We start from the raw sequence: 11,073 nt of genomic DNA on the forward strand, positions 1-11,073 counted from the left end.
AATGTGTGGGAAGGCACAGCCTGGGGGTTTTGCAAATCCAAATAAGATATTCTCCAGAATGTCTGGATTAAACAATTAAATCATTAAGTCATGGAATCATTGAAAATGTTTATTGTGACATGAAAAAAAAAACCAACAAAACAAACAAAAAAAACCAAACAACCCCACAGCACGAGACAAAACCCTTTAGAAAGGACTAACCAAGGTTCAACAAAAGCATTTGATAATCAGTACTAATTTTAATATAGGTAACAACCATCCTGTCAGCACCAAGGAGAGCACCCTGCCTTATTTTGCAAAGCATACTTCGAGGACTTAGGGAAGTGCCTCCTGCCTTCTGAACTGTTTGGTCATCTTTGTGTGACCAATCCTTGCAGATGTTTTAATCTTCTGGCCATCAGATGCAGCTGGCAAACCAGCACCTCACAGCACATAAAGGAGCCTTCACAGCACATAAAGGAGTTTGGGATTTACTGGCTTAACGCCGTCAGAATCTTTCAGTAGAGAAAATCCATCATTTTCTGTAAATCCAAGCTGACTTCAGACTGTGAACCAAAACACAAAAAGACCAAGAGGGCATTTTATCCTGCGAGATGAAAGAAAGTTGAACATTTATATTTTCTGTTTCTTTGTCTTTCAGTGAGCTTCAGGCTTGACATTAAAACCTATTGCTCAATCTGGGGGGAAACTGCTGAGAAATTAATTAGGTCAAAAATATTCTTGAAAGAACTTGTCTCTAGGCAACTAAGAGCTGAGGAAGATAGTCTAATATTATTAAAAAGAATATATATCTACAGGCTGTCATGCTTTCTGCATTTTCTCTCTGTCAGTGAAACGTTTCATACACTGTAATTTACAGGAGCTGTAACTACTGGTTGAATTCTGATTACACTGCTGAAAATTAATAAAACTTTACATACATTCTGGTTTTCACAATTTCAGCCATAATGATAAATTTGTCTGAATATATAAATATCTGAATATATACATTTATACACTTTATTTATCTGAAGTGTGGCCATACTTTCTGTTTGGAGGGCCCATCCTTGGCAAAAATGTTTTCTGGGGATACAAATAATGTTTGATTTATTACATATGAGAATCAATCTCGTGCCTCTAACCTTCACCATGATGCACCAATCTGATTAGACTTTCTGTGTCTGTTGTCTTTCATATATGTGAGTAAATCACAAATCAAAGAAGTGATTTTTGTAGGACCAAGGAGTCAAACCCCTCAACTGTAGGTGTATCATCTTGATGAGAAGAAAGAGCACTTTCTGCTCACAGAGCAAATGCCACAGTTCATAGTTTGGAATTCTGAGTGTTTTCCAAGCTGGAAATCTTTTGGCACAGATATTTTTAGGCAGAAACAAGGATTTTTGGGAGCACAGCTTCCACCGAAGTCAAGTAAATTTTCATTTATCATTGAATGGGTGCAGCCTTAGGCCAGTGATGGGTACAACTGAAAACTCCTCCCCTAAATGTAATCCTGCAGTGCATTGCATTGTATTTCTGTCCACGTTACCCTGCAGTTCTGCACTGTGGAAGGATTCATAACAGCTTTGGTGGATGAATTTCCCAAGTTACTGCGCAACCGGAGAGAAATCTTCATCGCTGTCGTGTGCATTGTTTCCTACCTGATAGGGCTGTCCAATATCACTCAGGTATGTGCTGGGGGACACTGGGATCCGTGTGTGACATACAGAATCTGGCTTGCTTCTCCCTTCCCCAGTCCAACCAGGAATACTGGCATTGAAGTGCAGGGATCCTCCCTCCACACTGCAGACAGATTTCAGGCAGCAGACATGAACCTGTAAGTGTGAAATGCCTGTGGTCTGTGGATGCAGCGTGTGCTGCAGGGTTCAGGTGACAAAAAAATGCACATCTCTGCACCCTTACAGTCCAAAGAGTGGCAGCTGGGGATGTTGACATTGCTCCTAGATTGCAAACTATTTGAGGGGAATGATTGAATTATTAAACAAAAAGTACTGAAGTGAAATTAAACCAGTTAATTAGATTCTGGCAGCAATCTTAATCTTTGACCTCAAGCCTTCTAAATTTTAACCCTTTCGCTTTAATTAATTTACACTAATATATCCCTAACCTGTTCACCACCATTATTTTGTAGTTTACATTTTAATCTATCTTGAAATTGGAGTCCTTACCATATTTTTAACACTCCCTTCTTATATATTTCAGGGTGGAATCTATGTGTTTAAGCTTTTTGACTACTACTCTGCCAGCGGAATGAGTCTCTTGTTCCTTGTATTCTTTGAGTGCATCTCAATATCCTGGTGCTATGGTAAACAACATGTTTTTATTTTTTCCCTAAGTTTTGCACATCATAAGGATACTTCACCTTCTGATCTGTTGGTTTGTGTGCGCACATCCTGAGGGTGGAACTGAACTTGGCCATGGTTTCTGTGCGTGTAATTCCACTGGGGACTCAAAGTTGGCTTGTGGGAGGTACTGCTGCCTCTTTAAACACCCCATTTAGAGGCCTAAAAGTCATTGTGTCAGCAATATTAAGCAGCTGACATCTCATGTCTTTTCTCATCCCCCTCTCTTGAAAAGCCTTGATCTGCAGAGGTGTTTGGTGTTGCTGTTCTCAATATAATATCTTAGGGCTTTGGAGCTTTGTAATGTTTCCTCTCCAGAAATGGCTCTGTCACACCAGGATCTTGCAGTGAGAGTCAGTTAGGGCTTAATTGCCCTAAAATATCCAGAACCTGGACTGGCAGGCACTGGCCATTAAGATTAATGGATCTGTGTCATATTTTTCCACGTGACCTTGGTTCTGTGTCAGCTCGTACAAGGAGCTGCTCCAACAGTCCCCAAGGCACTTCAGTTTGTGTTACACAACTGATCAAAAGCCAGATAACTGGAGTCTTCCTCCTGGATTTTAATGAGATTGAGAGGATGGAACAGCATTTTATAGGGGAGAGAAACTGCTGATGAATCCAGGAAATGCGAATGGAAAAATACGCCAACTCCATAGTGAAGAAATCAAAGTTATAGACACTGTGGTAGACAGACCTTTAGGAAGCTGATGGACAGCAGCAACAGGAGGGCTCCTCTTTGATTTCATATCCACTTCTGCATGTACGTGGGGTGTGCCAGAGTGTGGTTGGTGCTAGGATGGGTTGGGTTCTTCTCGTAATCTAACTTGTAAGATACATTCTGAATTTCTCATTCTAAAAAGGGTTTAAATTAACCAAGGGTGGGTTTTTTTGCATCTGACCTTCACATGTACAAACTTCCTTGGTCTTTGCATGGGAATAAGTTTACAGGCCTCTAATTAATTAATTAATTAATGGAGATATGAAGGAATGAGATCAGGTGATTTTTGGTGCTTCTGACTTTGCATACTTTTTCCCATTCAGATAGGTGAAAAGTTAGGTTGGGATCTGTGTAGAGCTTCCAAATATATCTCATCTTTATGAGAGTGTCTCAGAACCACTGAGCTTTTAGTTGACTCAGTTACCTGATACATTTCTATACTGTTTCTTATTTCTATATTTAGGTGTTAATAGATTTTATGACAACATCCAAGAGATGGTGGGATACAGACCCTGCATCTGGTGGAAACTCTGCTGGTCCTTTTTCACTCCTATCATTGTGGCAGTAAGAAACAAACTTTTATTTGTTAAATGTGAAATGAGGTGGCCTCTGTACTACAGCATTGTCATTTCCACCCCCACAGGTTCATATTAACTCTGACCTCATTCCTTTTTTAAGGATTTCAGCAATTCCATTGAAGGCAACTAGCAAAAAAACCCAGAGTCATTAGAGGAAGTTTGTGCCCTAAAAAAGAGAAGCCAAGATTTTCTTGTATTAGACCTCTGGAAATGGTAGCTAGTCTAGAGTTTCATTGGCAGAGATAGAAAGCTGTAAAAAGCAAACTTTGACCATTTCTTGTATTCTTAAAATTTTACAGTATCTCTAAACTCTTAATTTTTCATACACACAGAGATACCCATATTCTGTAAACTGAATTCCTTCACAGGCACTTATTCTGGTGACAGAGAAGGGTTATAAACTGAAAATCTTCTCTCGTGGGATTCTGTGGCATATATTGACCACTTTTATACCCCTGGCAAACTTTGCAAGGAATTTGTGTATTGGAAACCAGAGGATATTCTTTTACTGATTCCATCCCATACAGTATATAGTGAAATAATAGGCAAGGAAATGTAAGTTTACTGCACATAATATAGTTAACCCAAATACAATATAAAAAACTAATCAAGCAGCCACTAGTACACATGACACAATACTTGTCACTCATTGACATTTCTCTGATAGTCCCATACAGGTAGCCATGGAAAAGCAAATGAGGAGCACTGAAGAGACACAGGAATGTGCTTGTGTTGAGGGTTCCTTGAGTCATCCCTACCCACACGAAGGCAGCTTTCATCTTGCTAAAAACAAGCGTTCAGGAAGGCATAAGAAATGCATTTTTTGTTTATTTTAGTGGTACAGTGGGAAGGTGACCAACACTGTATGTGAGCCTGAGCAGATTTCTCCTGTCCTGTAAAGTCCTCGGCAGAATTTGCTGCCGGTCAAGTTCAGGAGTGATGATATGCCAGTAAAATCTGCACCTCTGCATTCTCCTCTGGGAATACCTTCTGCACAAAGGATCAGAACGAGCTTCCTTCTCTCCTGGGTCGCTCTAGCAAGGTTTCCCTGATGCAGGTTGATTTAGACATTTGGAACAGGCCAGGATAGGAGTCTTCCCTGGGAATACCATGTTTGCCAGCCACCGTTTGGAAACAACGCAAAAGCAGCCCACTGCTCAATGGCACAGTGTTCAGGTGTGTGCAGGTGTTCCCAGGAGCCCACTTTCCCCACACCCCCATCCATCTGGCTCTGTGCAGGCTATCAGAGGAATTTACTAGCACCAGTGGACACCCCCAGCAGGATACCTGGATAACCTTAGATGCAGGTTATGTGTATAAAAACAATGTTAACGCGAAATATTCATTTTGGTGAGAAGTTTCTTGGGAAACTCCAGAAAAAACTCTTAAAGCCAGAACACTCTGGGAATATCATTCTAATCTTCCTTTCCACTGTGTTTTGCAGGGAGTGTTTATCTTCAGTGCTGTCCAAATGACTCCCCTCACAATGGGAAGTTATGTTTTCCCAAAGTGGGGCCAAGGAGTTGGCTGGTTCATGGCTTTGTCTTCTATGGTGCTGATACCAGGCTACATGGCATATATGTTTCTAACCCTGAAAGGCTCCTTAAAACAGGTAAGTCTCTTTTTCCTGACCATCTTCAGACCTGTGCACACTGATCAAAGCTTGCTGGGCAGTTACTTTCTGTTACATGTTTCTCCCTTGTTTAGCCCAGTTATTTTGCATCAAGCTGAAAAACATAAAAGGAAGTACCAACCAGAAAAAAAAGACAAGAGAGTGTCTTTGCCATCTGTCGTTAAACATAATTGCCCATGTTATGTGTGGTCTTTATCTCTGGTTTGACAGTTGCAGACACTTTGCATTCCAGCTCCTTACACCTAGAAAACAAAGTAGCAGTTTACAAAATATGTAAATGTGTCCTAATTAATGCAAGGCGTACTGTCATGAATCAAGGCAGAGGATGCTCTGGGGAACTGGAATCAAACTCTTAGGACTAATCCACGTAACTCTTGTTTTGACTGTCTGCTTAGTGACCCTGTTTGGCATCTCCCTGTAATGTGATCAAAGACTTAAGCTCCTGCTCTGCACTGCACCTGTCTTGAGTTACACCTTGCTCTGCTGCAGCGGGCAGGAAGGACATGAAAATCTTGGGAGCACTTCCCTTTAGTCTTCATGTAAGGGATTTCTGTGAATGGTTACTTCATGAAGAACACTAGAAGCCCTTTTCTCATTGAACTGTGCTCTCAGCCTCTCCTTGACTCCTTATTCCAATTTTTACAAGGAGATGACACTTCTCATGTAAGAGAGGCTTAAGTCAGTTTTAAGGTCCTCAGAGATGTGCTGCTAAAGGACTGGGAAATGTTGATAAGGTTACTGACCCACACACTCTTCAGTAACCACTTACGATCACCATAGCTAATTTTTTCTAATCTGGGTACATCCTCATTTTTCCCTCTCAAGCTCGTGCTGTGCCTAACAGCCCCTTCCTCAACCCAAGTGCTGAAACTTCCATCTCTGCCTCTATGAGTGTGGGAGCCAAACAGTGTCACAATGAATTTGTCAGTATCTCTGGAAAATTCTGGAGTCAGCTGGCAGAACCATCTTTGCAAAGGGCCGGATGATCTTTAGCAGAATTGACGTGTAATGCCTCATGAAATGCTCAGACCTTGATCCAAATATTTGTCTTCAGCAAATTTTAAAAGACTCAGGCTTCAAAGAGGTCTACAAAAAATTTCTAGGTCCCCCCCGCCCCGCCCCATTCTTAACTCTTATGTTTTGAATATCTCTCCTTTCATCTTACGAAACATTTACAGGAAAAGGAGAATTGTTGCTCTAAAATACAGCTGCTGCTTGAGCAGAGTTGTGTAAGACTATGGTAAAAGTTCCTCATCTCAGTACTGCTGTGGATTAAGGTCTTGTTTTTGAAAGCATTGACAACCAACCAGGTTGCAGGTAATGGGAGGAACCTGCACCAGTGACAGGCTCTGAGGATTTAAACTGCTCTCCCTGCAGTCTCTCCTCATTTCTTTTCCCTAGGAAAGCCCCTTGTTAATTCCTGCTGGCATCCAACGTTTTGCACGGGGGCTTTCAGCTCCTACTGTCACATTGAGAACAGAGCTAAGCCTCTGTTCAGTAGGTGTGGCTTAGTGCTGGTTTGGTCCCTGGGAAGACAGGTAGTTGCAATTCTAGTTCTAATGCCTCGACAAAAGTGTTTAGGATTGTCTTTAAAAATAATTAAAAAAAAAAAAAAAAGCAAGCTTAGAAACAGTTTTTTGGCTGCCTCACATTTATTGTTGTCCTTTAAACAGCGCATCCAAGTGATGATTCAGCCAAGTGAAGACATCACTCACCCTGAAAATGGGCCAGACCAGGCACAACAGAGCAACTCTGCTAACAAAGAAGCCTACATCTAAACTTCTGTATTGTAAAAGTACCACTCCTACTCCAGAAAAACAAAAAATATGGTTGAATATGACCACAAAATTATGTCTGAGAATATAATTACCTACCTCTAGTGGCAAAAAAAAAAAAAAATTAAAAAAAAATAAAAAAGAGAAAAAAAGCAACAAGGTCATCTCCACTCTAAGGGAATCGCCATGGGTATGATCCAGCCATCATGCGAGCTCAGATGTTGACAGTGTTTTTGTGTTCTCCGGCAATCCACAGACTGTTAATGTTTTTATCCGTTCACAATAATAGTTGCATACCTTGGAATTTGTAAATTGATGTGCCAAGACCTTTTTAATCTACCTTTTAGCACGACTATTTGAAGTTTTGTGCTGCTGATTTTTAGTAGTTTATCACTGTTTCTTACCGCTGAATCCCAAGACTGTTATTTCTGACTTTGCAGGAGTAAAATTAAGTTTGGATTGTTTTGTACAAAAAGAACGAAGTATTTTGTAAACAAGTGATTTCCAGTGAAAAATCTGCCCTTAAAATTCGTTCCAGCTGAGGCCATTTGAGGGGGAAGAGACTTCCTTCAATTAACAGCAGCCACAGCCTTTATAAACATTCCTAGTGTAAATTGAGCTGTCTGTGGCAGTACAGCCCAGGCTGCTCACTGGCTGTACTCTGCCTTTCAGGTGACTTTCAAATAAGGTCATAAACTTCTTTAAAAATACACATACTGTTTCTTATAAAAAAGAAGGTATCTTTGTGAATAAATACATGAATCGCAGATGTTAGAGGCATAAATATGAATTTTAACTTTTTTAGCGAAGTAATATCCAAGAGCTCTTAAAGATTCCCAGGAGTAAAATGCAAAGGATTTGCAATCGAAGCTCAGAGTGCTTGAGCTATTATTATGATGTTATTATCCTACTATTATTGCATTGTCACCAAAAAGAAACCAAAACAATGGCTTAAAGATCGAAGTAAGTTCTAATTTAGGATTCAAATCTCAGATGTTCCTTTTTTTTAAGCTGTTAAAGGACTTTTAACAGTTCCTAATAAGCAAAATGCAGAATCTGGATGGGTTAGCACTTTGGGAGCAGTTCCATTTTGATTTCCACGTGGCTTGGCGGTGGGGAAGGCACAAGGCACAGCTATTTCAATGCGATGCAATCCCGCTCTGGGCTCCCTCTGCATTTGCCACACAGCCAGGAAAGCCCGGCCAGCTCCTGGAATTTTTCCCTGTGTGGGGAATGCAGCGTTGGCCCCGTATGGCATCTCTCATTTGGCAGCTATATGACAGGCACGGAGGATTATGGAGAGTGCAGTAGCTGATGTTTGATTGTAAATGACTGTGACAGAACTGTGCAATGAAACATGCTTTTCAGCAACTTTTTGTGCACCGTACAATGTTAGATAGCACAATTTATGTAGAACTACTACGTGAAAAAAAAAAACATGTTACCTGTGAATGTTGGGTTTTTTTGTTGTTTTCGTCTGAAGGTGACAAACATGTTCTTGCAATAAGGTATTATTCTCAGAATGTCAAGCACATTATGTAGAAATAATATATATATATAATACACATGTATTTCAAACTACGTCATAAAATTTCAGAGTATGTTCAGTAGATTCTAAACTGTTTCATAGATCAACTGTAAAATACTACGAGATCTAAGCTACATCCTAAAAGGCCATAGCTGAGATGCAAACATCCTGTAAGTCTTCGGGGTTTGTGTACATTCTACACAAACATTACACATGATACATGCACATCATAATTGTGAATTTCATTAGACTAAGGATAAAAATTCAAACTTTCTCTTTATTGTTTAATGTAATCAAGTCCCATGTTGTTCTAAGAAAAATGCAGTATTTAATGTTTGATTGTAAACAATTATGACAGATGTTTGACAGACCTGCTCTTTAGCAAAAAGCTGTACAAACGTATCACATAGCACAAACTAGTGTTGTAGAACTACTGTGTGTAAACTGTGAATAGCTGTATCTTTTTTGTAGTACTTGCCCTGAAAAAGAAAGATTATTGTATGATCATATATGCTTTTTGCAATAAGGAAATATCCAACACCAGGCAAATCTATCTCTATATAAAAATATATATGTAATATATACATATTCAAAAATATATACAGAGCCTGTTTAAAAGAGTACAGTATTATTTAGTAAATTGCAACCTGTTCTATGGACCAAATGTAAAATATTTATAAATTAAGATGCATTTTAAATGTCTATAAACGGTGTCATAATTAAAGCACGATTGTTATGTAAGTTTCCAAGAGTTTAGAGGAAAAAGAATAAAGGTTATATTATACATTAAACTCAGAATTTTGCAGTCTTTCATTACACAAACCCAAAGAATGGTAATTTTCTGTGAAGCAAGTTCCAAATGTGTCATATATATATATAAAAATATCCTTTAAATATCAAAATGCTGTATCCCACTTGTAATGCATATAATTAATCCATGCTATTTCTATGCTGTAATTAGTATGTGCATACATTATGCAGGGAGCTTAAAAGGTGACAGTGAATAGCCCTTCCTGGCATCCTGCTGCTTTAATTCTCCTGCAGGAAGATGGCAGACCAGGGATAAAAACCTGGATTTTGAAATGACCATTCCTCAAGTGCACTTGTGCGGATGCTTTGGGGTGTGAACTGCAGCTCCTGATGTCCCTGATCTCGGAGCCATCCCAGGCTGATGAAACAGCACCTGGATACTCCACAGACACATGATCCACTGCTACAAAAAAAAACCCCAAAAAACAAAAACCTGGCTCCCTGTGTCAGCTGCCCTGGCAGGGTGAGAAGATGCAGAGCTGCGCCCGTGTGATGCTGTGGAGGGATTGGCTGCTCCTGGGCTCGGAATTTAATTATCTCGCTGCAGAATTGGAGCAGGACTACATGCTGGGGAAGAGCCTGAGCAATTTAGAGGACTTGATTAGAATTGAGAACACTCCCGACAGAGGCGTCTAAAATCATACATGGGCTTCAATTCCAAACTGCTGACCTCAGAAAGGAGCACTTTGGTGCTGGAGCACACGGCGAGGGCAGAGCTCTAAAGCAGGCTGGGGAGGAAGGGCAGCAGCAGGGAGGGGAGACCAGACGTTGTTCTGGAAATGGGGGAAGGAGCAACTTCCATGCTTTTGAAGTACAGGGGGAAATGTGAGCTGTGTTTCATGTTTAGTCCCCGGGCACTGGGTCCTGCGACCGTGGCCTGCTGCAAGGGAAAAGCCGAGGGCTGCAGCCGAGAGCAGGGGGCCGTGGTTAGTGATGGGTGGGCAGGGGGCAACGGGGGGCTGAGGAGCAGGAACCTACTCGAAGGGTATTGTGTTAGTGCTGTGATATTTCCATGTTCTCCTGGAGGAATTTTCTCTTGCCACGCTGCAGAAATCCCAACAGCAACTCAACAAGAAAAATGCAAATAAGGTCACTTCTCCCCTACAGGACTGCAGGATGCCCTGAGAGAAATCTGTGTCCTTGCTCATCAGGAGTATTAGTTCAGCTACATGTGCTTTTATTCTAAAATAACACTGTGTTGCTTAGGGGGTTTTTTTTTTGTTTGTTTTAAGCCTGATTATTTCTGTTTTGTTCTGCCCAGGCCACAATAGCATTACAATTAACTATTACAATTGCTCAGCTCCCACTACTGGCTGGTTCTTGGGGGATGCCACCCAAAGGCAGGGTTGTGCAGGCGAGCTCAGGGCCTGGCAGTGAGCACAGGGCAGCAGCTCCCTCCTGCCAACATCCCTCCATGGGCATAACCTCGTCCGGCAGTTCAGCTGAGCCCAGCAGGGAGCAGCAAAAAGGGGCTGCACTGAAGAATTTGGACATTCCCGTCTCGGTCCCTTCCCCCCCGGGATGAATTCACTTCGTTCCAATGAAGAGGAGTCCGTGAGCCAGTGCACAGCTACATACGAACACCTACACCAGACACGGTGAGGGAGCAGCAACACAAAATCCTCGTTTCCCAGGAACCTGAATGGATCAACTCAAAGCCGAGTGTGAGCTGCAGCAGCTGCAAGCCAG

General features: G+C 41.2%; 1 protein-coding gene across 2 annotated transcripts in view; it reads left to right on the forward strand.

Moving 5' to 3' along the window:
• SLC6A1 (solute carrier family 6 member 1) overlaps positions 1 to 9,369 on the forward strand; it is a 60,030-nt gene extending 50,661 nt beyond the window's left edge. For both annotated transcript variants that reach the window (XM_027664951.1, XM_027664950.1), the window contains 5 exons: positions 1,533 to 1,664; positions 2,200 to 2,302; positions 3,524 to 3,624; positions 5,083 to 5,250; positions 6,945 to 9,369. In XM_027664951.1, coding sequence (XP_027520752.1) covers positions 1,533 to 1,664; positions 2,200 to 2,302; positions 3,524 to 3,624; positions 5,083 to 5,250; positions 6,945 to 7,049 — 609 coding nt within the window. In that variant the 3' untranslated portion in view covers positions 7,050 to 9,369. The remainder of the gene's footprint in view (positions 1 to 1,532; positions 1,665 to 2,199; positions 2,303 to 3,523; positions 3,625 to 5,082; positions 5,251 to 6,944) is intronic.
• Positions 9,370 to 11,073: the final 1,704 nt, after the last annotated feature.

Source organism: Corapipo altera, unplaced genomic scaffold (genome assembly GCF_003945725.1).
Source record: "Corapipo altera isolate COAL_440 unplaced genomic scaffold, ASM394572v1 124, whole genome shotgun sequence".
In the NCBI taxonomy this organism is placed as follows: Eukaryota; Metazoa; Chordata; class Aves; order Passeriformes; family Pipridae; genus Corapipo; species Corapipo altera.